The sequence below is a fragment of the Ursus arctos genome, unplaced genomic scaffold, assembly GCF_023065955.2.
Source record: "Ursus arctos isolate Adak ecotype North America unplaced genomic scaffold, UrsArc2.0 scaffold_2, whole genome shotgun sequence".
Taxonomy (NCBI): Eukaryota; Metazoa; Chordata; class Mammalia; order Carnivora; family Ursidae; genus Ursus; species Ursus arctos.
Window position 1 is genome coordinate 82,220,541 of NW_026622874.1, and position 25,209 is coordinate 82,245,749.

At 38.3% G+C, this 25,209-nt stretch overlaps 1 protein-coding gene and 1 pseudogene across 1 annotated transcript in view; both read left to right on the plus strand.

Annotated features, from left to right (window-relative positions):
• Nucleotides 1-16,918, plus strand: part of LOC113267547 (phospholipid-transporting ATPase ABCA3-like) — a 178,948-nt gene extending 162,030 nt beyond the window's left edge. The window contains exons 27-31 of the mRNA XM_057314873.1: nucleotides 4,981-5,168; nucleotides 5,643-5,813; nucleotides 6,218-6,408; nucleotides 15,612-15,685; nucleotides 16,032-16,918. Of these exons, the coding sequence (XP_057170856.1) occupies nucleotides 4,981-5,168; nucleotides 5,643-5,813; nucleotides 6,218-6,408; nucleotides 15,612-15,685; nucleotides 16,032-16,172 (765 nt within the window). The 3' untranslated portion in view covers nucleotides 16,173-16,918. The remainder of the gene's footprint in view (nucleotides 1-4,980; nucleotides 5,169-5,642; nucleotides 5,814-6,217; nucleotides 6,409-15,611; nucleotides 15,686-16,031) is intronic.
• Nucleotides 16,919-19,965: 3,047 nt separating this feature from the next.
• LOC113267988 (mitochondrial import receptor subunit TOM7 homolog) lies at nucleotides 19,966-23,309 on the plus strand (annotated as a pseudogene).
• Nucleotides 23,310-25,209: the final 1,900 nt, after the last annotated feature.

Sequence of the window (25,209 nt, forward strand, 5' to 3'; positions counted from 1 at the left end):
AACACCCAGTAGTGCAATTGTAGGATCATAGGGTAGCCCAATTTTTAACTTTTTAAGAGACCTCCACATTGTTTTCCAGAGTGGCTGTACCAACTTGCATTCCCACCAACAATGTAGGAGGGATCCCCTTTCTCCACATCCTCTCCAACAATTGTTGTTTCTTGCCTTGTCTATTTTTGCCATTCTAACTGGCGTAAGGTGGTATCTCAGTGTGGTTTTGATTTGAATTTCCCTGATGGCTAATGATTTTGAACATTTTTTCATGTGTCTGTTAGCCATTTGTATGTCTTCATTGGAAAAGTGTCTGTTCATATCTTCTGCCCATTTTTTGATTTGTTTATTTGTTTCTCGTGTATTGAGTTTGAGAAGTTCTTTGTAGATCTTGGATACCAGCCCTTTATCTGTAGTGTCATTTGCAAATATATTCTCCCATTCTGTGGGCTGCCTCTTAGTTTTTTTGACTGTTTCCTTGGCCGTGCAGAAGCTTTTTATCTTGATGAAGTCCCATAAGTTCATTTTATCTTTTATTTCTCTTGCCTTTGGGGATGTGTCATGAAAAAGGTTGCTTTGGCCGATGTCGTAGAGGTTGCTGCCTATGTCTTATATAAATTTTCTGATATTAATCTATCATTGCACCCTGAAATAAATTCCAGTTATTTCTAAGGCATTATGTTTCAGGAGGCTGCTGAATTTCTATACAGTTATTTTTTTAGTTTATATCTATATTCAGAAGTGAGATCAGACTTTTATATCCAGCAAAAATATCCTTTAAAAGTAAAGGTAGTTTGGGGGAACCTGGGTGGCTCAGTCAGTTGGGTGTCCAACTCTTGATTTTGGCTCTTAGGGTCATGAGATTGAGCCCCATGTCAGGCTCTACACTGGGAATGAAGCCTGCTTAGGATTCTCTCTCTATCCCTCTCCCAACATAAAAATAAAAAATTAATTCACACACAAAAAAATAAATTCACATATATAAGTGATGATTTTCAGAATAAGAGAATTCAATGTTACAGTTAAAGGGCAAAGATTAAAAACTAAAAAATTTTAAAAATTAAAAATTAAAAAATTAAAAATTAAATAAAAGGCAAAGATTGACAGTTGGATAGAAATAAAGAAACAAAATTTAAACTATATTCTCCTTACAATGGGCATATTTTAAAACAAAGGAAAGTTTGAAAGTTTGAAATGAAGAGAAGAAGATATGCTGTGCTTATATCACTCAAAAGAGCAGGGATAGCTATACCAGCATTGGGTAAAACTTTACAGCAGAAATCATTACTAATATTAGAAAAGTGTAACTACATAATTTTTATCAAAGAGCTAGTTAAAAATTTTAGGTGTCTAAGAATATAGTCTCAAAATATATAAAGCATAAAAAGGAGAAGGAATTCAAGGAGAAATAGACATTCATGGTCACAGTAGCTAATTATAATATACTTCTCTCTCATTGTGATAGAAAAAGGACATTAAAAATCATTAATGCTGTACAATATTTGAATAAAACAATCAGTAGACTAAATCTGAAGAAATATAAAAAGCATCGTACCCAACAACTAAAGAATGATACTATTTTTTCATATACACAGGAATATTTATTTAGAAGAATTGATCATATGTTGGATTAAGGCAAGTCTCAGTAAATTTCAAAGGTATAAAAAGATATATAAATAGATATTTATAAAAGATATCATTACAACAGAGCAAAACTTTGTAAATATTGGAAGGGGGAAAAAAAGGGAATAAACCCCAGTCATATCAATAAAAATAAATAGATCTAAACCACCCATTGTAAAAAAAAATATTTTAAAATTGCAATTCTAAATAAAAGCCAAATTCATGCTAACCTTAAGACCCTCCTTATGCAATGATTCAGAAATGTTGAAAACAAAATGGAAAGAGCATGAAATTAGGAGTGTCAGCCTTAATAGAAAACAAGGTGGAATTTAAACCTAAGAGCATCAAAAGTTACCAAAAAAAGGCATTAATACTAAACTGTAACATTATAATGGAGATAGAAAAGTTATGAATATTTTTGTACCAAATGACAGCAACCTCTATAAGGCAGAAATTATAGGAGATACGAGGGGAAAAAGCCATATTATACATGAGATGTTTTATTCTCTTCTTTAGTCCAAGATAGATTATGTCAGTGGAGAATAAATATGGACAAAGAATATGTAAATGATAAAGTCAATTGGTAGTCATGATCAATATCTGTCTAATTGTATATCCCTCAAAAATAATTCATTTATGAATATGACCATTTTTGCATACATTTAAAAAATACCTTTATATTCTCTGATTGTAACTTAAAACAAGAAAAATAAAATCAGAATATAAAACCACTCTCCCTTTTTGAAATGTTTTTTAAAAATATTTTTTCTTTGTAATTAATCTCTACACCCAACATGGGTCTTAAACTCACAACCCTGAGATCAAGAGTCACACACCACTGACTGAGCCAGCCACGTGCCCCATTCCCCTTTTGAAATTTAAAAGATCATTTTAGGTGATTCCTGCTTTCAATCAAGAATTACAAAAATTTCTAGAAAATAATGAAAACATTGTATATCAGAAACTATGAGATGCAATAAACTACTGGGAGAAAAATGTGTATATACATTATACACTCGTTTCAAGAAAAAAGAAGGGGCACCTGGGTGGCTCAGTCAGTTAAGCATCTGCCTTTGGCTCAGGTCATGATCTCAGCGTCCTGAGATGGAGCCCTGAGTCAGGCTTCCTGTTCATCAGGGAGCCTGCTTCTCCCTCCCCATCTGCCTGCCACTCCCCCTGCTTGTGCTCTCTCTCTTATCAAAAAAATAAATAAAATCTGTAAAAAAAAAAAAAAAAGGAAAGGAAAAAGAAACAACTGAAACACATGACTCATTTAAAAAAATAATGGAAGGAAAATATAATATACACAAGTACATAAATTCATAATTAAAAATATAAAGCCAGCTAACCAACAATTAAGAAACTAGAACTTCGTGAAAATAAATGGGTAAACCTGCCCCCAAGAAAGGAGGTATAAATACATTCAAAGAAATGACAATTTAATGCCGCTATAAACATTGGAGTGCACGTATCTCTTTGAAATAGTATTTTTCTTTTTTTTTTTTTTGGTAAATACCTGGTAGTGCAATTCCCGGATCATATTTTTAAATTTTTGAGGAACCTCCATACTGTTTTCTAGAGTGGCTGCATCTGTTTGTATTCCCACCAGCAGTGCAAGCCACCCAGGTGCCCCAATAAAATTTAAAATTTTAATGGAATTCATAACTTTCTAACTACAGACAAATTATTAAAACTAATGTCAGAAGAAATGGAAAATAGAAAACTGAAACTTTCACAATTTCTGTAAAAATAAACTTGTCAAAGATTCACTCTTCAGTTAAATAAGATAAAGTCCCAGATGGCTTCATAGGGGCTATTCCATAAGCTTTTTAAAGAGCAGATAAGAACAATGATATTTAAATGTTCAGATCCTAGAAAAATTAAAACTGAACAATATGAAATAAAAATATACTTAAAAATAAAGTTTATATATAAGTGAGATCACACTTCTCTGTCTGACTTATTTCACGTAGCTTAATGCTCTTAAGGTCCATCCATGTTGTCATAAATGTCAGGATTTCCATACTTTTTTATGGTTGAATAATATTTCATTGTATAGATATACCATATTTTCTTTATCCATTCAACCATCATTGGACTCATGTTTCCATGTCTTGGCTATTGTAAATAATGCTGCAATGAACAGCAGATACCTTTTTTAGTTAGCATAGATATCTTTCTGAGTTAGTGTTTGTGTATCCTTCAGATAAATACCCAGAAATGGAATTAATAGATCATACTGTAGTTCTATGTTTAATCTTTTGAGGACCCTCCAAACTGTTTTCCCTCCTGGCTGTACCAATATACAGTTCCACCAGCAGTGCACAGGTTTCCTTTTTCTCCACATCCTCACCAACATTTGTTATCTCTTGTCTTTTTTATAATAGCCATTCTAACAGGTGAGAGGTGATATATCATTGTGGTTTCTGTTTGTATTTCACTGATTATTATTGATACTGAGCACCTTTTCATGTATCTGTTGGTCATCTGGATGTCTTCTTTGGAAAAATATCTGTTCAGATCCATTTTTTAATCAGATTGTTTGCTATTGAGTTGTAGAAGTTCTTTATGTATTTTGGATATTAACCCCTTATCAGAGATATCATTTGCAAATATTTTTCCCATTCAGTAGGTTACCCTTTCATTTTATTCATGGTTTCCATTACTGTGCAGAAGCTTTTTAGTTTGATGTCTGACTTGTTTATTTTTGTATTTTTTTGTGTATATAAAGACACATGTATTATAATATATCACATAATTCTTTTCTATGAGAGTGTTGGCCTAATAGAAGTTACTTGGCCATTACTGGAAATAAAATCCTATATATTATTTTAATTGATTTAATAGAAGAGTTCTTTCCTAACGATATTTAAATAGGCAACTTCCTCTAGCAAAATTCTGTCTTAGGTACATAGCAGTGCACAGCGGATATGTGTTAAGAATTCCAGTTAGAGGGGCACCTGGGTGGCACAGCGGTTAAGCGTCTGCCTTCGGCTCAGGGCGTGATCCCGGCGTTCTGGGTTCGAGCCCCACGTCAGGCTCTTCTGCTGTGAGCCTGCTTCTTCCTCTCCCACTCCCCCTGCTTGTGTTCCCTCTCTCGCTGGCTGTGTCTATCTCTGTCGAATAAATAAATAAAATCTTTAAAAAAAAAAAAAAAAAAGAATTCCAGTTAGAGATGTTAGTATTCCATCTTACTACAGTGGGTTCCACCTGGAAAAGAAATAATCCTTGTTGGGAGCTCTTTGGGTATCAAACCTTCTTAGCAACATGGGCTAGAAAACCAGGTTTTCTATCTTATCCATGTAACTATATGCTCAGTGGAATGGTTGACTTGGGTCTATTCTTATGATTATTCTCTTGATTCAGATTAGGTCAAGAATTGGCTACTGTCCTCAAGATGACCCCATTCTCAACCATATGACAGGTCAGGAAATGCTGGTGATGTATGCCAGGCTTCGAGGGGTCCCTGAGCCAGACATTTGCAAGTATGTGGAAACCTTTTTGTATGCAACGCACCTGGAAACAAATGCTGATGAGTTTGTCCACATATACAGGTCAGACATAATGCTGTTGCAATTAAGCTGCCTACTTGTGTTTCTACTGTTTAAAATGAATGCCTGGAAAATTAACCTGATCCATCTGTCACACAGGGGCAATGACTATGAACTGGCCTAATGTCTTGTCAAGGTTCAGATGTCAGGAATAAGGCAGATTCTACTTATATGAATTTAACCTTTTGCAGACGTGAGCTGTAGAATTTGCATTTCGTAAAAAAGTACCTTTATCCTTATCTCTTTGTTTTTTCTTTCCCTAAAACAAAAATATTTTACTAATAATGATGCTGAAATAAATTACCAAGAAAAAAGTCATTTCAGTGAAAATGAATTGATATATACATCTGGACTTGGGCCTGCTGCTTTGTGAGTCATATCAAATCAGCATTCTGTATACATGAGCTAATTCCTATGACTTAATGACACGTATACCCTTATCTTCTTTCTCCTCTACTTTCTCCTTTGACAATCAAGTGAAGGAAACAGACGTAGACTGAATACTGCTATTGCCCTAATGGGAAAGTCCTCAGTTGTCTTCCTAGATGAGCCATCTACTGGCTTAGATCCAGTAGCCAGGCGCCTGCTGTGGGACACAATTACATGGATGTGTAAAAGAGGCAAAGCTATCATTATAACTTCCCACAGGTAGGACCCGTTGGGAAGCTTGGTTGAGAATTGGAAGAGTATGGGAGGGAATTAGATGGAGCCAGAAATAAAGGCAGTGAATGCCTAAGTATATGAGCTATGTAGGCAGGCCCGTGGGTAGAGTCTGATTCTTGACTGATGCCAAGAATCCTCAGTTGAATTCAGTAATCCAGAAATGGAAGAAGATAGGAAGTTAAGGAACTGTTCCTATTGTTATTTAGGAATCAACTGCTTTGAATCTTAAGATCTCCTCTTTCCAAATATGGTCTTAGTGGTAATTATCTGCATTACCAAGCTTTCATACTGCAACTGTTTGTTACGTTACAATCCTAGCTCTGTTTTGAGATATGGAATTTGCCTGCTGAAAGGCAATCTCTTCATCCATATCTCCTTTGTCTCCCTAGCATGGAAGAATGTGAGGCTCTCTGTACCAGACTGGCCATCATGGTAAAGGGGAGGTTCAAGTGCCTGGGCAGCCCTCAGCACCTCAAGAACAAGTTTGGTAATGCATACACTCTGACAGCAAAGATTAAGTTTGGAAACAATGAAGATAAACTAGAGAAGTTCAAAGAATTCATGGCAGCAACTTTCCCAGGTAATGTAGGCAGGGCTGCCTTGTGATGACTATGTTGTTTTTATATTGTTTTCCTTCATATCCTCAATGATTAACCCTTCCTGTGAGTTATTTTTTACTGAGCTTTTGACTATATACTGAGTTTTTGAATAATTTCTCTGTTATTATCTATGAGTTCTTAGCATATACTTTCTCAAAATAGTAGAGGCTCTCACCAGTCTATTGTGGGGGTCAACCAGTAAGACAAACCTGTTCATATGTATTCATCTAGAATTAAATTATTGAGATTAAGTCTGTTTTTCAACCTTGATAATTCTTTTTTTTTAAGATTTTATTTATTTATTTATTTATTTATTTATTTATTTAAGAGAGAGAGCATGAAAGAGAGAGAGCACGACCAGGGGCAAATGGTAGAGGGAGAGGGAGACGCAGACCCTGCTGAGCAGGGAGCCCAGTGCAGAACTCGATTCCAAGACTCTGGGATCATGACCTGAGCTGAGGGCAACCGCTTAACCAGCTGAGCCACCCAGGTGCCCTCCATTCTGCTTTTGTGGCTCAGTAAAAGAGTGAGAGTTACATAGGCTATAAAACACTTCCCCTTCCCGACACCACACCACTAGATTACTAACGGCCTAATTGCAACAGTTCCTTTCTTCCAAGAAGTCTGGCTCTCAAGAAAAAATTACAATGCATACAAAAAGGCAAAAAACACAATTTGAAGAGACAGAACAAGCATTAGAACTAGACATGGCAAGGATGTTGGAATTATCAGACCAGTAACTGAAAACAACTATGATTAAAATGCTCAGGGCTATAATGGATACAGTAGACAGTATGTATGAACAGACGGGCTATATAAGAGATATATGGAAATCCTTAGAAAGAACCAAAAAGTGATGCTGGAGATAAAAACAGTATAACAGAAATGAAGAATGCATTCGATGGACTTATTAGGAGATTGGACCTGGCCGAGGAAAGAATCTCTGAGCTTGGAGGATGTATCAATAGAATCACAAAAAAACAAAAACCAAAGAAAACAACAACAACAACAACAGAACAGAATATGCAGACTGTAGGACAACCACAAAAGGTGTAACATATGCATAATGGGAATACCAGAAAAAAAAAAACAGAAAGGAACTGAAGAAATATTTGAAACCATAATGACTGAGAATCTCCCCCAAATTAATGTCAACACCAAATCACAGATCAAGGAAGCTCAGAGAACATCAACAGGATAAGTTCAAAACAAACAAACAAAAAACCACACACAGGCATATCATTTTTCAACTACAGAAAATCACAGAAAAAGAAAAAATCTTGAAAGAAACTAGAGGAGAAAGACACCTTATCTATAGAGGAACAAAGATAACAGTCACATCCAACTTCTCCTCAAAAACCATGCAAGTAAGGGTGCCTGGGTGGCTCAGTCTGTTAAGCATCTACCTTTGGCTCAGGTCATGATCTCAGGGTCCTGGGATTGAGTCCTGCATCAGGGTCCCTGCTCAGTGGGGAGTCTCCTTCTCCCACTCCCTCTGCTCCTCCCCCATTCATGCTTGCTCGCTCTCTCTCTCAAATAAATAAATAAATAAATAAATAAATAAATAAATAAATAAAATCATTTAAAAAAATGCAAGCAAAGAGTGAAGTGAAATATTTAAAGTTTTGAGAGAATAAAACTACCAACATTGAATTCTGTACCTAGAGAAATTACCCTTCATTGTGAAGGAGAAATAAAGACTTTGCCAGGTAAGAAAAGAAAAAAATTGAGGGAATTTTTTGCCAGTTGACCTACCTTGCAAGATATGTTAAAAGAAGTTCTTTAGAGAGAAGGAAAATGATGCAGGCCAGAAACTCAGATCTACATAAACAAAGGAAGAGCATCAGAGAAGGAATAAGTAAAGATAAAAATGAAAACATTTATTTTTCTTATTCTTAATTGACCTAAAAGATAAAAATGTGTTCAAAGTAATAATAGAGTGACGTAATCAAAATGACCAAATAGGAGTTTTCTACTATCTTCTTCACAAAAAACATCAATTTTGATAGTCACCCACATGCAAAACCCCTTTGTGGAAGTTGGAGAGTCCAGTAGAGAAGTTCCAGTAAATCAGTAAGCAGAAAAGTCCAAGTTTGGTCATACTGATGAGGGTAAGAGAAACAATTTGACTTTACCAGTGTCACCCTGACCACAAGGTGGCACAGCTCAGTGCCAAAAGAAACCTTCTTTGCCTACAATTCCCCCATGAGAGAAAGTAAGAATGAATGAGTAAGCACCTGACTTCCCAAGTTGTGAGGGACACTGGCAAAGAGATCCACTTTTTTCTTGCTCCATCCAGAATACTGAAATGCACTGCATGACTGGGGCAGAGACAAGCTGGGAGAACAGCAGCAGCCAAGACTCTCAGAGGTCATCAAAGGGGTGCAGATCCTACAAATCACTTTGAAGACCCCATCAAAAAGCCTGCCCATGAGCTGCTGTTAACACCTTAACTACAGTTCTCCCTAGCTGGTCCACAAACACCAATGATGCCCCATGCAAGTCACCCACACAAAATCAATATCCTGTGGCTGGCTTCATATGTGCAACCCCAAGGATGTCAAGAATGAGTCTTTGCAGATGGCTGATGTGCACACAATGAAAGCTGGTCCAAATCTATGTGATTGGAAGAAGGTACACAAATTTGAGCATACAGCATCGTGCTATGGAAAGCAAATAGTACACTGTCATCATTTAGCCTAGCATAGCAGGATTGACAGAAGTCATAGTCTTAAGAATTCACTTCCAAAAGAGAACAAGTAGTATGAAGCAAGCGTACCATTGAAAGGATCTGAGAATCCCTAACTGGTTGATGGAAGGTATTTTGCTGAAGGCAGTCAGAAAAGACTGGAGGTGGTGACTGTTACTTCAGATGTAGAGACTCAGGCTCAAAGTGAAGGGATGAATCAAGATACTCCATGCAAATAGAACCAAAAGAGATCAGGATTGCTATATTCATTTCCGTTTTAAGTCAAAAACTGTATCAAATAACAAAGAAGGTCATATAATGACAAAGGAGTCCATTTTATCAAGATGATATAACAATTATAAATATATACACACCAAACATCAGGGTACTTAAATATAATAAGCAAATACTAACAGATCTGTAGGGAGAAATAAGCAACAATATAATAGTAAGAGACTTCAATACCATACTTTGAACAATGGGTAGATCATCCAGACATAAAATCAATAAGGAAACAGCAGACTTGAATGACAAAATAGACCAAATAAACCTAAAACAACATAACACACATTCTTCTCAAACACATATGGAACATTCTCCAGGCTCTATCTTCTATGAGGTCTCAAACAAGCCTTAGCAAATTTAAGAAAAAAATAAACCAGTTATCTTTTCTGACACAGTGGTATGAAACAGGAAATCAATAACATGAGAAATAGTGGAAAATTTATAAATATGTAGGAATTAAATAATTCACTCCTGGGGGCGCCTGGGTGGCGCAGTCGTTAAGCATCTGCCTTCGGCTCATGGCGTGATCCCGGCATTCTGGGATCGAGCCCCACATCGGGCTTCTCCGCTAGGAGCCTGCTTCTTCTCCCACTCCCCCTGCTTGTGTTCCCTCTCTCGCTGGCTGTCTCTCTCTGTCAAATAAATAAAATCTTAAAATCAATCAATCAATCAATCATTCCTGCACAACCAGTGGGTCAAAGGAGAAATAAAAAGGGAAACTTAAAAATATCTGGCACCAGGGGCACCTGGGTGGCTCAGTCGTCAAGTGTCTGCCTTTGGCTTGGGGCATGGTCCCAGAGTCCTGGGATAGAGCCCCACATCAGGCTCCTCCACTGGGAGCCTGCTTCTTCCTCTCCCGCTCTCCCTGCCTGTGTTCACTCTCTCACTGGCTCTCTCTCTGTCAAATAAATAAAATCTTTTTAAAAAAATATCTGGCACCAAATGAAAATGGAAACAGAGCATATCAAAACTTATGGGATGCAGCAAAATGGTTCTAAGAGGAAAATACACAGCTACAAATGCCTACATTAAGAAAAAAATAAAAACTTCGAATAAACAACCTAACTTTACACTTCAAGGAACTAGAAAAAGAAGAAAAAGGTAAAGACAAAGTTACCAGAAGTAGGGACATATCTCAATACACGAGAAACAAATAAACAAATCACAAAATGGGCAGAAGATACGAACAGACACTTTTCCAATGAAGACATACAAATGGCTAACAGACACATGAAAAAAATGTTCAAAATCATTAGCCATCAGGGAAATTCAAATCAAAGCCCCCCCTTGATTTTAATGAAATCCAACTTACCCATTATTTTTTTCCTGGATTGTGACTTTGGTGTTGTATCTAAAAAGTTATGGCTATGTTCAAGGTAATCCATATTTTGTCCTGTTTTTTTGGTAGGAGTTTTATAGTTTTACACTTAGGCCAGTAATGCATTTTGAGTTAATTTTGTGAAGGGTGTTTGATATGTGTCTAGGTTCATTTTTTTGCATATGGGTACCCAGTTGTTCTAGTATCATTTGTTGAAGAGACTATCTTTGCTTCATTGAATAGGTTGTACTCCTTTTTCAAAGATCACTTGGCTTCATATTTCTGGACTCTTTTATTCTGTTCCATAATCTATTTGTCTATTTTTCCCCCAAAACCACACTGCCTTGATTGCAGTAGCTTTATATTAAATATCGAAGTCAGGTACTGTCAGTCCTCCAACTTCTTCTTTTTTAATATCATTTTGGCTATTTTTCAACTTTTGCCTCTCCATATAAACTTTAGAATCAGCTTAATGATATTCACAAAATTACTTATCCTATCCATGCCCATGGAATATCTCTACATTTATTTAGTTCTTCTTCAACTTCCTTCATCAGTTTTGTAGTTTTCTTCATATAGATCTTCTATGTATTTTGTTAGATTTATACCTATGTATATCATTTTGGGGGGTGCTAAATATATGGTACTGTGTTTTCAAATTAAAACTCTACTTGTTCCTTGGTGGTATACAGGAAAGTCATTGACTTTTGTATATTAAGCTTGTATCCTGCACCCTTGCTTTAACCACTTATTAATTCCCAGAGTTTTTGGTCCATTCTTTCAGATTTTCTAATGTGTCAATCTTGTCATCAGTGGAAAAACAACAACAACACATTCCTTCCTTCCTAATCTGTATGTCTTTTATTCCTTTTCTTGTCTTATTGCATTAGCTGAGATCTCAAGTACAATGTTGAAGAGCAGTGGTTAGCTGGGCCATCCTTACCTTATTTCTGGCCCTTGCAGGAAAGCTTCAAGTTTCTTGCATTTAAGTATGTTGACAGCTGTAGGTTTTTGTAGACATTCTTTATCACATTAAGGACATTCCTCTCAGTTACTAGTATACTGCAAGTTTTGAAAACCCTAAGTGGGTGTTGGAGTTTGTCAAATGGTTTTTCTACATCTATTGATATAATCATGTAAATTTTCTTCTTTAGCTTATTGACGTGTTGGATTTTATTAGTTCTGTTTTGAATGCTGAATCAGCCTTGTATCCATGGGATAAATCACACTTGAGTGTGATATATTTGTCTGGTTTTTTTTCTTTCCTTTTTTTTTAAGTAGGCTCCCCAGCGTGGAGCCCAAAGCTGGGCTTGAACTCTTGACCCCAAGAGCAAGACCTAGGCTGAGATCAAGAGTTGGATGCTTAACTAAATGAGCCACCCGGGCACCCCTGTTTAGTTTTGGTATTAAGATAATGTTGAGGGGCGCCTGGGTGGCACAGCGGTTAAGCGTCTGCCTTCGGCTCAGGGCGTGATCCCGGCATTATGGGATCGAGCCCCACATCAGGCTCTTCCGCTATGAGCCTGCTTCTTCCTCTCCCACTCCCCCTGCTTGTGTTCCCTCTCTCGCTGGCTGTCTCTATCTCTGTCAAGTAAATAAATAAAATCTTTAAAAAAAAAAAAAAAAAAAAAAAAAAAAAAAAAAAAAAAAAAAAAAAAAAAAAGATAATGTTGAGGGGTGCCTGGGTGGCTCAGTTGGTTAAGCATCTGCCTTCAGCTTAGGTCATGATCTTGGGGTCCTGGGATCCAGCCCTGTGTTGGGCTCCCTGCTCAGTGGGGAGTCTTCTTCTCCCTCTCCCTTTGCCCCCGCCTCACTTGTGCACTCTCTCTTTCTCAAAGAAATAAATAAAATCTTAATGAAAGACAATGCTGAATAATTTAGGACATATTTCCTTTGCTTTTATCCACTGAAAGTTATTGTAGATGATTGGTATAATTTCTCCCTTAAATGTTTGGTAGAATTCACCAGTAAACCCAACTGGGCTTGGTGCTTTCTATTTGGGAAGTTCAATTATTGAGACAATTTCCTTAATAGATAAAGTCCTATTCAGATTATTTATTTCTTTTTTTATTTAAATTATGTTTATTTATTTATTTTTAATAATATTTTATTATATTATGTTAGTCACCATACAGTACATCCCTAGTTTTTGATGTAAAGTTCCATGATTCATTACTTGCGTATAACACCCAGTGCACCATGCAATACGTGCCCTCCTTAATACCCATCACCAGCCAATGAAGACATACAAATGGCTAACAGACACATGAAAAAATGTTCAAAATCATTAGCCATCAGGGAAATTCAAATCAAAACCACACTGAGATACCACCTTACGCCAGTTACAATGGCAAAAATTGACAAGGCAAGAAACAACAATTGTTGGAGAGCATGTGGAAAAAGGGGATCCCTCCTACATTGTTGGTGGGAATGCAAGTTGGTACAGCCACTCTGGAAAACAGCGTGGAGGTCCCTTAAAAAGTTAAAAATTGAGCTACCCTATGATCCAGCCATTGCACTACTGGGTATTTACCCCAAAGATACAGACGTAGTGAAGAGAAGGGCCATATGCACCCCAGTGTTCATAGCAGCATTGTCCACAATAGCCAAATCGTGGAAGGAGCCGAGATGCCCTTTAACAGATGACTGGATTAAGAAGATGTGGTCCATATATACAATGAAATATTACTCAGCCATCAAAAAGAACGATTTCTCAACATTTGCTGCAACATGGGCGGCACTGGAGGAGATAATGCTAAGTGAAATAAGTCAAGCAGAGAAAGACAATTATCATATGGTTTCACTCATTTATGGAACATAAGAAGTAGGAAGATCAGTAGGAGAAGAAAGGGATAAAGAAAGGGGGTAATCAAAAAGGGGGAATGAACCATGAGAGACTATGGACTCTGAGAAACAAACTGAGGGCTTCAGAGGGGAGGGGAGTGGGGGAATGGGATAGGCTGGTGATGGGTAGTAAGGAGGGCACGTATTGCATGGTGCACTGGGTGTTATACGCAACTAATGAATCATCGAACTTTACATCAAAAAAATTTTTTTTAATTTAAAAAAAAATTAAGGGGGGCACCTGGCTGGTGCAGTTGGTTGAGCCCCCAACTCTTGGTTTCAGCTTGGGTCATGATCTCAGGGTCATGGGATCAAGCCCAGTGTCTGGCTCCACTCAGTGTGGAGCCTGCTTGGAACTCTCTCTCCCTCTGTCCCTGCCCACCATTGGCACTCCCTCCACTATCTCTTTCTCTCTCCCTCTCTCTGTCTAAAAATAAATAACTAAATTTTTCTGCTCTATGAAAAACATTATCAAGTGAGCAAAAAAAAACACCACAAACTGTGATAAAATATTTGCAAAAGATGGAGTACCTTGGTGGCTCAGTTGTTTAAGCATCTGCCTTTGGCTCAGGTCATGATCTCATGGGTCCTGAGATGGAGCCCTGAGGCAGGCTCCCTGCTCAGTGGGGAGTCTGCTTCTCCCTCTCACTCTCTGCCCTTCCCCCTACACATGCTTGCTTTCTCTCTCTCTCTCAAATAAAGAAGTAAAATGTTTAGGATTGAAGGAAGGAAGGAAGGAAAGGAAGGAAGGAAGGAAGGAAGGAAGGAAGGAAGGAAGGGAGGGAGGGAGGGAGGGAGGGAGGGAGGGAGGGAGGGAGGGAGGGAGGGAGGAAGGGAGGAAGGGAGGAAAGAAGGAAGAAACTGCCAAAATGTCTCTAGAAATGGCTGTACATGAAATTAAAATAAAAACTTTTTTTAAAAATGAAAAATAATATTAATAAAAAATAAAATGGCTGTACAATTTTGCATTCCTAGCACTAATAAATGAGTATTCCCATTGATCCACATCCTTGCCAGTATTTCTTGTTATCAGTGTTTTGGATTTCAGCTTTTCCAGTGGATGTGTAGTGATGTCTCATTGTTATTTTAATTTAATTGTTTAATTCCCTAATGACAAATGATTTTGAGCATCTTTCATAGGCTTATTTGTCATCTATACATATTTTTTTTGGTGAGGTATCTGTTTAAATCTTTTGCCCATTTGGGGCACCTGGGTGGCTCAGTCAGTTAACTGTCTGCCTTCAGCCCAGGTCATGATCTCAGAGTCCTGGAATCAAGCCCACATCAGACTCCTTGCTAAGCAGGAGGCCTGCTTCTCCTTCTCTCTCTGCCTCTCCCCCTGGCTTGTGCTCTCTCTCTCCCTTTCTCTCTCATCAGTATTATTCATATGTACTTTTAAAAAATATTTTAATTCCAATTAATTCCATTTGTAATAATCTCCAATTGTGTGATAATAACATAAGTGCATCCTCTCAATTAGGAATGGCTACATATTACTACTGTATTTTCAAAAGCTGTAATATCCCATTTCTCCAGTGAATGCCTTCACGTTTGTGTTTTATTATTATAACTTTTTTCTTTTCTTTAGGATGAAGACTGCCTAGTCATAAGAATAGTATAGAAATCCTACCCTAAACACACACACACACACACACACACACACACACACACGCGCATGCATACACACACACCTGGAGAAAGAAACCACACCAAAATTTTGTGAGCAGTTTCAGGACAATGGAACATTAGGACTCATATAAGTCAGGTTTGCAAAGTAAATGTATGAGCTTGCTGTGATTACCTGACCCTCCATAATTTTTACAAACTATATGTATTAAGACCATACTTCACATGGAAGTAAATCTATTGAAATATTTAACAAAATGACACTATACTGAAAGAGAATGGGTTTTGGGATTGCATTGTCTTTTGTATTAACATATATTCTCTCTTCCATTGGTATGGACAATTGGAATGGTAGTTATTTGGGAATTTTGTAAAACTCTTATTTTGTATCACTCTTATCTTCTGTTACTTTCCTTTCTTAGGTAACATCATACACCAGGAGCATCGAGGGATTATTAGCTACTACATTCCCAAAGAGGAAATCTGCTGGGGAAAGGTGATTATAGAAATCATACTCTTTAGTGTTATGTGTAATAGAGGATTGATAGAAGGAAGCATTGGGATTCAAGCACTGGCAGAGGAGAAAATTTGTTACCTTTCAAAGGCCCCTATAGTTTGAGACTTCTGACCCTAAATTCTATTATTCCATATTCAAGAAAATGAGGATGGAAACTGCCTTCTCTAATTTTCCAACCATCTTTTCCTTCTACTTTCTGGCTTCCCCCTTCTGTGTCTTTTTGTCCGTAAGCATACACCTGGCAGAAGTTGGGGAATGACTGGGTGAGGAAAAGGGTCACTGGGGATATTACAATGGTAATACCATATTTTTTTTTCTGTTAAAGGTGTTTAGTATTTTGGAGGAAGCTAAAGTGCTATTCAATCTAGAAGACTATTCTGTCAGTCAGATAACACTGGAACAAGTCTTCCTGACCATTGCTAATATCGATAAAGCAGAAAATATTCAAGAAATAAAAGTGCTATGAGATTCAGTTCCAGCCAGTGACCATTGTGTCTTGTCTAGATTGCTGCCTGCAATTAGATACACGGAGGGACTTCTCCCTCTCCATCTGTATCTTTCTGTGTGTGTGTACATTTGTATACACAAATTGAACCCCCAAAGAAGAAAATTTGTAATCTTTGGAGATTAAGATAAGTGACCTGTTGTGAAGAACTGAACCGTAAAGGGTCTGAGATTTTAACAAAAGTTATCAAGTTGGCCTACCACAATTTCACAAATACTGACAGAAGACATTGGAATCCTGGGTTAGAGACACAAGAATTTGTTACAGCAATAGCAGTAGTCAGAGATTATATTTGTACCAGTCCTTTAATCCCTCATTCTCACAAGGCAACACAAAGAGAGCCAGGTAACTCCTGTACATTCAGTGACCTATGTTACAGTAGAGAAACCCTGGATTTATGGAACCCAAATCTGTTATAATGGGCCATAAATAAACCTGCCCTACCTTTGCTCTGGAAGGAAACATTCTTATACTAAAAATGAAGTAAATGTTTCCTTTGGCCCAGAGGGAGATATGATCTCTCTTCAAGGCTGTTTGCTGTACAATCAACCTTGCAAAAATAGTCCAAAACAAAAGGGCAGTTAGTGCTTCTGTTTGCAAGTCGTGCAGAAGTACGAGAGACCCAGGAAGAATTGTCTCCCAATATCTGCCCCTTGTTTCCACACCAGCTTGGCTTCTGGCAGATTTGTTTTTGAGTACGCCACCTCATCAGCCATTCTGGTCAATCTGAAACTGGGACCAAATTTAATTTGTCTCATACAATTTTTTATTATATGTAGACATTATAAGTAAATAAATGGGCCCAGGAAAAAATGGAAAACTTAAACTGATCAGTAACTATTTTTTTAAATGGTCAGGTTAATCAAAACTCATCCTATCTGATGATCAAAAAAAAAAAAAAAAAAGCCCAAATGCGTTTTAACTACTTTCAAGGAATCTGTATTTTAAAAGTTGTTCCTGAAAATATAAAAACTGCAAGAAGCCAAATTACAGAACAGGAGAAGATATTTGCAAATGGCATATCTGATAAAGGGTTAGTATCCAAAATCTCTAAAGAACTTATCAAATTCAACACCCCCCAAAAAAAACAAATAATGCAGTTTATAAATAGGCAGAAGACATGAAAAGACACTTTTCCAAAGACATCCAGATAGCTAACAGACACATGAAAAGGTGCTTGAGATCACTTATCAGGGAAAACCACAATGAGGTACCACTCACACCTGTCAGAATGGCTAAAATTAACATCACAGGAAACAACAGATGTTGGTGAGGATGTGGAGAAAGGGGAACCCTTTTGCACTGTTGCTAGGAGTATGAACTGGTGCAGTCACTTTGGAAAATAGTATGGAGGTTCCTTAAAAAGCTAAAAATAGAACTACCCCATGATCCAGCAATTGCAGTACTAGGTATTTGCCCAAAGGATACAAAAATACAGATTCGAAGGGGTATATGCACCCGAAGTTCAAAGCAGCATTATCAACAAGAGCCAAACTATGGAAAGAAAAATAAACAGAGCTTCAGAGAACTGTAAGATACCATTCAGCACACCAACACACATGGAACGGGAATTCCAGGAGAAGAGAAAGAGAAAAGGACAGAACAAATATTCAAAGAAATAATGGGTTAAAACTTTACAAATTTGATGAAAAACAATCTATACATTCAAGAAGCCTAGTATAGGATAAATATGGAGAACTTCAGGTAGGACTGCCTTGCCAGCACAGCCTCTCCCTCAGCCATTCTTATTTGAAGAAAAGCTTGTTCCAAGCAAGGAGAATGTTTCTAAGCAAAAGAGGCCCTGGTTGTCCATTCAAACCAGATTCCCATCTATGAGAACTACTCCAACCTGATCAGTCCCTTCTATAACCTTCACCCATTTGTGTTTTTCTATGGCTCTGAGATCCTCTGCAAGCCCACCAGGTTGGTCTTAGGGTCAGTGAATATTCAACTCACAGGATTATCATAAGCCATGCTTGGTACCAGTGTACTCAGAAAGTCATAGGAAAGAAATGCAGCACGGCAGCCGGGCAGCAGCAGGTGCTGCTCTTGTGTGAGTCCTTGCAGCAACTCAGGTGCAAGAGAACAAAATCCACATTGCATAGGTGTGGGAACCTCCCTGGCTTAGAAGCTCCATAGGAGCAATTCCATAGGCATAACTTCCAGAGTCCCCACAAGAGGCCCAATTATAAGTGGAGAAGTTCACTGCCCTCAAGAAAGCCCAAAGTCTAGCTTCTTTGTCAGGTGTTTATCGTTCTCCTTGTCCAGGTGTAATTTGTCAATCAGGGATCATTTTTACCATAAGCAGTATAGCCTAGTAAACCTAGTAACATAGGTAATGTCTTTATCTGGTTGCCCAGAGAACATAAAAAGAATTAACCAAAGGTCAAATTCTCATGCAGAATGACTAAAAAATGTAACACACTAAGTTGCTTCCAGGACTCATTTACTCGTTTGTCAACAGTGGAGATACATGAGGTTGCTTGTCTACGTGTTAAATATATATACACATATGTGTGTGTATGTGTTGGGGACAAGGATAGGGGACATTTCACTATATTTATATGCTTCTCAGAATCTGGGGTGTATGTAGGAATTACCATAATTTATAATCTTTTCTCTTCCTTGCTTTCTTTCCTCCTTAAACCCTTCCCTATGTAGTGATGGCACCAAGCATAAGCTAAGTACAGTTATTGCCCTGTTAGAAAGGCCTGACATCATCTTCCTCTATAAGCCATCTTCTGGCATGGTCCTGTGGCCCAACATTTCCTCAGGGACACAGTCTCACGGGCCCCTGAGTCTGGCAAGGCCATTGTCATAATCACCCATAGGTGTGGCCTGTGTCTTGAAGAACGGGGGAGAGGGGGGTTACACTTGGTGCCACAGGCATGTGATTGTGTCCAAGAACGTAGGTCAATAATGACCTTACCAGGGCCTATTAATGTCCCTGGAAGAATTACAGTCTGTGATTCCTGCCAGAAGAAATTCCCTACAGTTCTTAGATGAAATCTTTGGAACACTCTGTCCAAAAAATGAAAAAGAAAGAGATTGGAGCTCTTACTGCAGATTTAAGCATCTGCCTCTTGGTTTCTGTTTTTATTTTTACTATAAGAGAATGTAGTCAATAGCGGTTCCCCAGATCTTACATGGGTCCTAAATACCAGTCTTACCAAAGAACTTTCCTGATTCTTTGAGGGTTCCAGCCTTCACCATGCCATGGTTGGCCTCTCCAGCGCTACCTCCCTCTGGTTCCTTATTTTCCCAATATGGAAGAATGTGAGGATCTGTGTTCAAGACTGGCTATCATAGTAAATGGGAAGTTCACATGCCTTGGCCATCTAGGCGAGGATCCCAAAAATAAGTGTGGAAGTGCTTACATTCTACAGGCCAAAATCAAGACGGATAAGCAGGCAAAAGAGGAGCAAAGCTGAAGATACTCATTGAAACAAACTTTCCACGTACTAAATACTAAAGCTTAGGCATGACCCTCCCAATTAAGTTTCTGTTGAGCCCTAGTGTTGCCAGACTTTTCATCCCATTGATGTAAGACTAAGAGTTAGTAAGGCCCTCAGTCCCTCTTTGTCATTAAGCAATTACTATGCTTTCTTCTCCCTATGATTCTAACTACTTTCTACAAGATAATTCTTCCTAGCTATGAAATAATTATCCATATATTAATTATCAATCCCAATATTTAAGATTTCTCCTGGCTACCTTAGTCAAGGTATGCTCAAGAATTGCCAACTAGGTCACAATGGTGAAGTTGAGCCAAGAGGCCAAGCAGAAGCTGCAGCAGCTCATCGAGTGTGGCCAGTTTGTCATCTGCTGAGGCTTTATTCCTCTCGGGATTTACCTGGGATTCAAGGGTGCAGTTGCAGATCCTGGAAAGCCTGAACCAACTGTTTTGAGCTAACATTGGGAATAAAGGTTATCTGGATTTGGATGCAATCAATGGACAGGAACAACATGGAAGTTGTGCTCTCTGGCTGGGATAAAGATGGGACATTGTTTAGGTGTTCACCAGTTGAATGGCACAGGGCTCTTCTCAGATCAATCTGTGGCAGAATGAAACCTCAACTGACTTATCATAGACTATATCAAAATACATGTTTTTAACAATGTTAAAAAAAAAAGAAATGCTAACTGGCACTAACAGCTCTCTTCTCATTTTTCAGGTAGAATTCATGTGAGGGACTTAACTATACATACAACCAACAAATAAATGTCTGCACAGTACACATGTCCTCTCTAGGTAAATGACAGGCCACTATTAGAGAAAACCAGCCTATATGTCCCCATGCCTGTGTCTTCTCTCTGTGGTTAATCATATCCCCATGCTTTGCACAGTTGCCTAGCACACAGTAGGTATTCAGTAAACTTCTGCTGAAAGCCAAGAGTGTGACATAATCAGATTTGCACTTGGAAAGACCAATTCAACTTCAGAATTTAGATTAGTGATATGTTGTTTGCTATCTGTTCCCATACTTGTCCTACCATAGTTTTGTTTTGTTTTGTTTTGTTTTGTTTTTCTTACTCCATGTAATTGCTGGTCTAATTAAAGTGGGAGAAGCCCCTTTTTGCCTTGAAACTTTTCCCTGGTGCAAATACAGGGACACAAAACTGACCCATACCTCCTTCCAACAGTTTTCCTGTTCCCACCTCTGTGCATTTTTATAGAATAGGGACAGTGGGGATATAGTCGGCAATGACGTGTGACTAGAAAAATAAATCTGCAAGTAACATGTATATTTTTTTAAATTAGGAGCTTTGAGTTATTCCCTCTTTTAAATTGACTCTAGCCTTTGCTTTGGTTTAAAAAATACATGTGCCCGGAAATGGCCCTTGTTTCACCTTATCCCTCACACCTCTTTCCCTTTTTCAGCTCCCTAAGGCATGAGCACCAAGGGACTATCCATTACCACATACCTAGCAAGGACTTTACCCTGGGGAAAGGTGAGTGTGGTACCAGGACCTTCTAAAACTATAGGAGGTGTTTGACCTTAGAGTTGGTGGATAATTATGAAGCATTCAAATTCAGGCATCTGAGAGATTTCAGACAAACCTGACTCCATCAGAGACCATTTCTATTTTTCCCTTTCTTGGGTACTGTGTGAAGCCAGTACAGTTTCTTTCCAGCTCTTACCATAGTAGTTCTATAGAACATGGCTTAAGCCTAAATTATTTTGGCTTCTTAGGAGTTACTCGTAATTTGAGAGCATAAATGAGTTCTGTTTCAGCAGGTGTGAGGTTTATAAATTCACAGTATCCTGGGAAGCTGACATTAATAGGGGTAGACGGGTAAAACTTTTCCTCTCTAACTGGGATTAATTAAATTTATAGGGAGTCTCCAGGTCCCTGCAAGATGGGAGTAAACAGAGCCTTTTCCCCCTTCTATCAACCCAGTATTTTTCCTTACCCATCCCTTTGAGGGCCTTTAATAACAGTGATTTCTTCTGCTGCCTTGAAGGTATTTGGTATCGTGAAGTCAATCAAACGTGAATATGGATTAGAAAATTATTTCATGGGGCACCTAGGTGGCTCAGTCAGTTAAGCATCTGCTTTCGGCTGGGGTCATGATCCTGGAGTCCTGGGACTGAGTCCCATGTCAGCCTCCCTGCTCAGCAAGGAGTCTGCTTCTCCTTCTCCCTCTGCCCCTCCCCGCTTGTGTTCTCTCTCTCTCGCTCGCTCACTCTCTCTCAAATAAATAAATAAAATCTAAAAAAAAAAAAAAAGAAGAAGAAAATTATTTCATTAGATCACACTGGAGCAAGTATTCCTGGCTTTGCCCAAACAGAAATAAACAAACCAACCAAAAACTCAAAATTATAAAGATAATTGAACAGTGGTTTCAACCACCATCTGACACCTCCCCACCAGTCTTCTGTGCATAAAAATGACTGTAAGTTTTCTGTCCTTTGTGTTTGTGCAACAAAAATGTAAAGACATATACTCTTGCTATATCCTAATCACCACATAGAGGGAGAGGCTAGGCTGGTGTTCCCAGACTTTATGACTATGCATTAGATTCACCTGGGGGGCATTTCTTTAAAATAAAGATTCTTGGATTCCAAATCCAGTAGATTCTGATTCAGTCAGAATGATGGAGTACCCAGGAATCTGCATTTTAACAAGTACTCCACATGATTCTGATGAGTATTTGGCTTTGGGGCAAAATGGGCTAGGCCTTCCAGGGGATTCTCAAATTAAGGCTTACAATCTTCCCCTGCTTGTGCACTTGCACTCTCTCTCTCTCTCTGACGAATAAAAAAATAATCTTTAAAAAATTAAATAAAATGCACAGATCCAGGAGACAGTGGGAGAATAAACTTTAACTGGAGCAGCTTTGACTTCGGATCTTGACCTCTTAAGTGAGGTATCAAAAATAACCATGCCCCTGGCCCCTGCACAATTTAGTGTACTAATTTAAAAATTAGTGATTTAAAATGTAAAGTCTTTATTTTAAAAAATTTTAAATAACCATGCCCACCCCAATTATGATTGTAACCACCTTAAATATTTATAAGTCATAGTTCTCTCCCCTAAGGAGCTTAAAAATCAAAGAAAGGAAAACATGTTGATTCTGGTTGAAACTGGGCATTAGGTAAATAGGAGCTCATTATACTATCCCTTTAACTTCTGTTTGTCTGAAAATGCCAATAATGTTTTTTTTCTTTCTTCTAATTAAGGGAGCTAAAACATGAATGAAAAATTAATTATCAACAGAAGACAGTAAAGTTCCAAGAAGGGAGAAAAAACTCCAGGCTATAGTGGTATTTTCCTGAAAGGGATTCTGAGAGGAACAGGGAAGGAAATGCCGACCATCAGAAAAATAACTTAGGAGGAGCCAGGATTAATGCCTCTGGCCCTGGCCCTAACGAGGCAAGGTGATGTTCCCAAGTATAGGATCAAACCACTTTCCTGGAGTCTGTTCTGCCCCCACTATAGCCTCCTCCTGACTTTCCTCCCCACCCACCCCCACACACATGCACCCACCCAACTGCATGCAGCTCAAGGCAGAAGTTGGGCTCCATGGAGTCAGATTTGACTCTACAGTAAGAAAACTAACAAAGCTTTTTCTCTCCCAGGGCTTGCAATGTCTCCTATGCAGAAACAGTTTCAAGGACCTCATTTTCTTCCACAGTGGAATTCTAGCATTGTGGCAGAAATATGACATGAGCTGGTAAGGCAACCTGGAAAAATGTCAAGGTTTTCTGTCACCTACACTCTTGTTTTTATGCGAGTCTGGGTCATGGGTATCCTAAAAGAGGAAGAGATTTTAAAAATACACTTAATAAGCAACAGCAATGAGTAAGGAGATATAAGCAAATCTGGAGCCTTATCTAGAGAATGCTTCTTCCCTCCCTTTTTTCTCCTTTATTTTGTATCCTCTTGGTCACCCACTTTCTCCTTCTGTGTCTTCCATTCTGAATTCTTTTACTACTTCCCTCCATTATGGGGACTTACTACTACAAGCATTATTCAAAAGGTATACGGAGTGACACACAAAATGAGAATTGGAGCTCATGGATCCAGCCTTCTCTATCACCATAATTATGTAATTAGCTATAAGACTGGTTGGGAGCCGAAGAAAAGCGTAAGATGGAGAATGTACAACACCTACCAATACCACACATGTTAATAATGGCATCCCATCTCAACTGCACACACACTCTTCCTCCTCATACAAGCAGCAGTCACTGAAGTAGGTAGGACACGGGTAAGACGTGAAAGTGTTAGATCTGTCCACAAGATGGCAGTCCTACTTTGGAGTGTACGGCTTAGTAGGAAATTTTGCAGTGGCGCAAAATACAAATAAACTTGGAATTTATTCATGTAGCTGATGTGAATTATATTTCAGTTCCTACCACATTTGAACAGAATTTTTTGTTTAGGTCACAGTTATGTTTTGAGGTGTGGGTAGTGTTACAACTGAAGATTAGGGAACATTATAAATAGGGGTGTGTGTGTATCCCATCTAACCTGAACTGTTGGATGAATTTCCAATGACTGGACTCTGAGGTGTGCAGATAATTCGGGGGTAATGCTTAAAAAGTACTGGAAACAGAGGTTTATGTCCCATGTTAATAAATTTGAACTTTATCCTGAAAAACATGGGGAATCATTGAAAAATTTTAAGCAGGTGGGTGACTTGATCAATGTTTCCCCAGCCTCACTCATTGTTTAACACCTTGATGAATTTTGCCATATCTATCACCAATAGTTAATGTACTCAATGTTGTTTAAACCTACTTTTACTCTTGTTGCAAATATATTTAAAGAGGAAATTCATTACCAGCATTGCTTACCATAGTGTTCAAAATAAATGTACGACTATTGAAGTGGTACAGTGTTCATTTACGAACAACTTAAAATCACCTCATGCACCACTAATGTTAGGTCTGCAACACTTTGGGTCACTCTCCTCTGTGGAGAGATTCTTAACGGCCAGGTCGGGTCTTAGATGTCAACTTAAATCCTGTTAAGACAGTTGTAGGCGTAAAGCAAATCAGCCACACGCGAAGAGTGAGAAGTTTGTCTATGCCTTCAAAATGTCTACAGCACCACCAACCCTTCTGAAATTTTAATGTGCATATGAATCTTGTAAAATGCGGATTTTGATTCAGTATGGAGATTCTGCCATTTCTAACTCCAAACTGTATTGATCGCTGTTGGTTTCCCAACCGTGCCACAGTAGCAAGAGTACGAGACTGTAAATTCCTGCAGGGCAAAGACCACGCCTTAATCTTTAGCATAGTGTTTGACACAAGGCGATTTCACGGTTAATACTCGTTGAAAAGTGAACTTTCTTCTCCCGGATAGTCACATGACCCCCAACAAGCCGGTTTCAGCTCAGAAGTACCCTCAACACACAGCCCTACTCTTCAAAACATTTTTTCATACGAAAATTAGTTTTTGTTTTCTACGTAGCCCCAGCCTAGAATATAAATTTCATGAGAGCAGAGACGTTAGCTGTGAGGACGGCCACGGTTTCCGGATT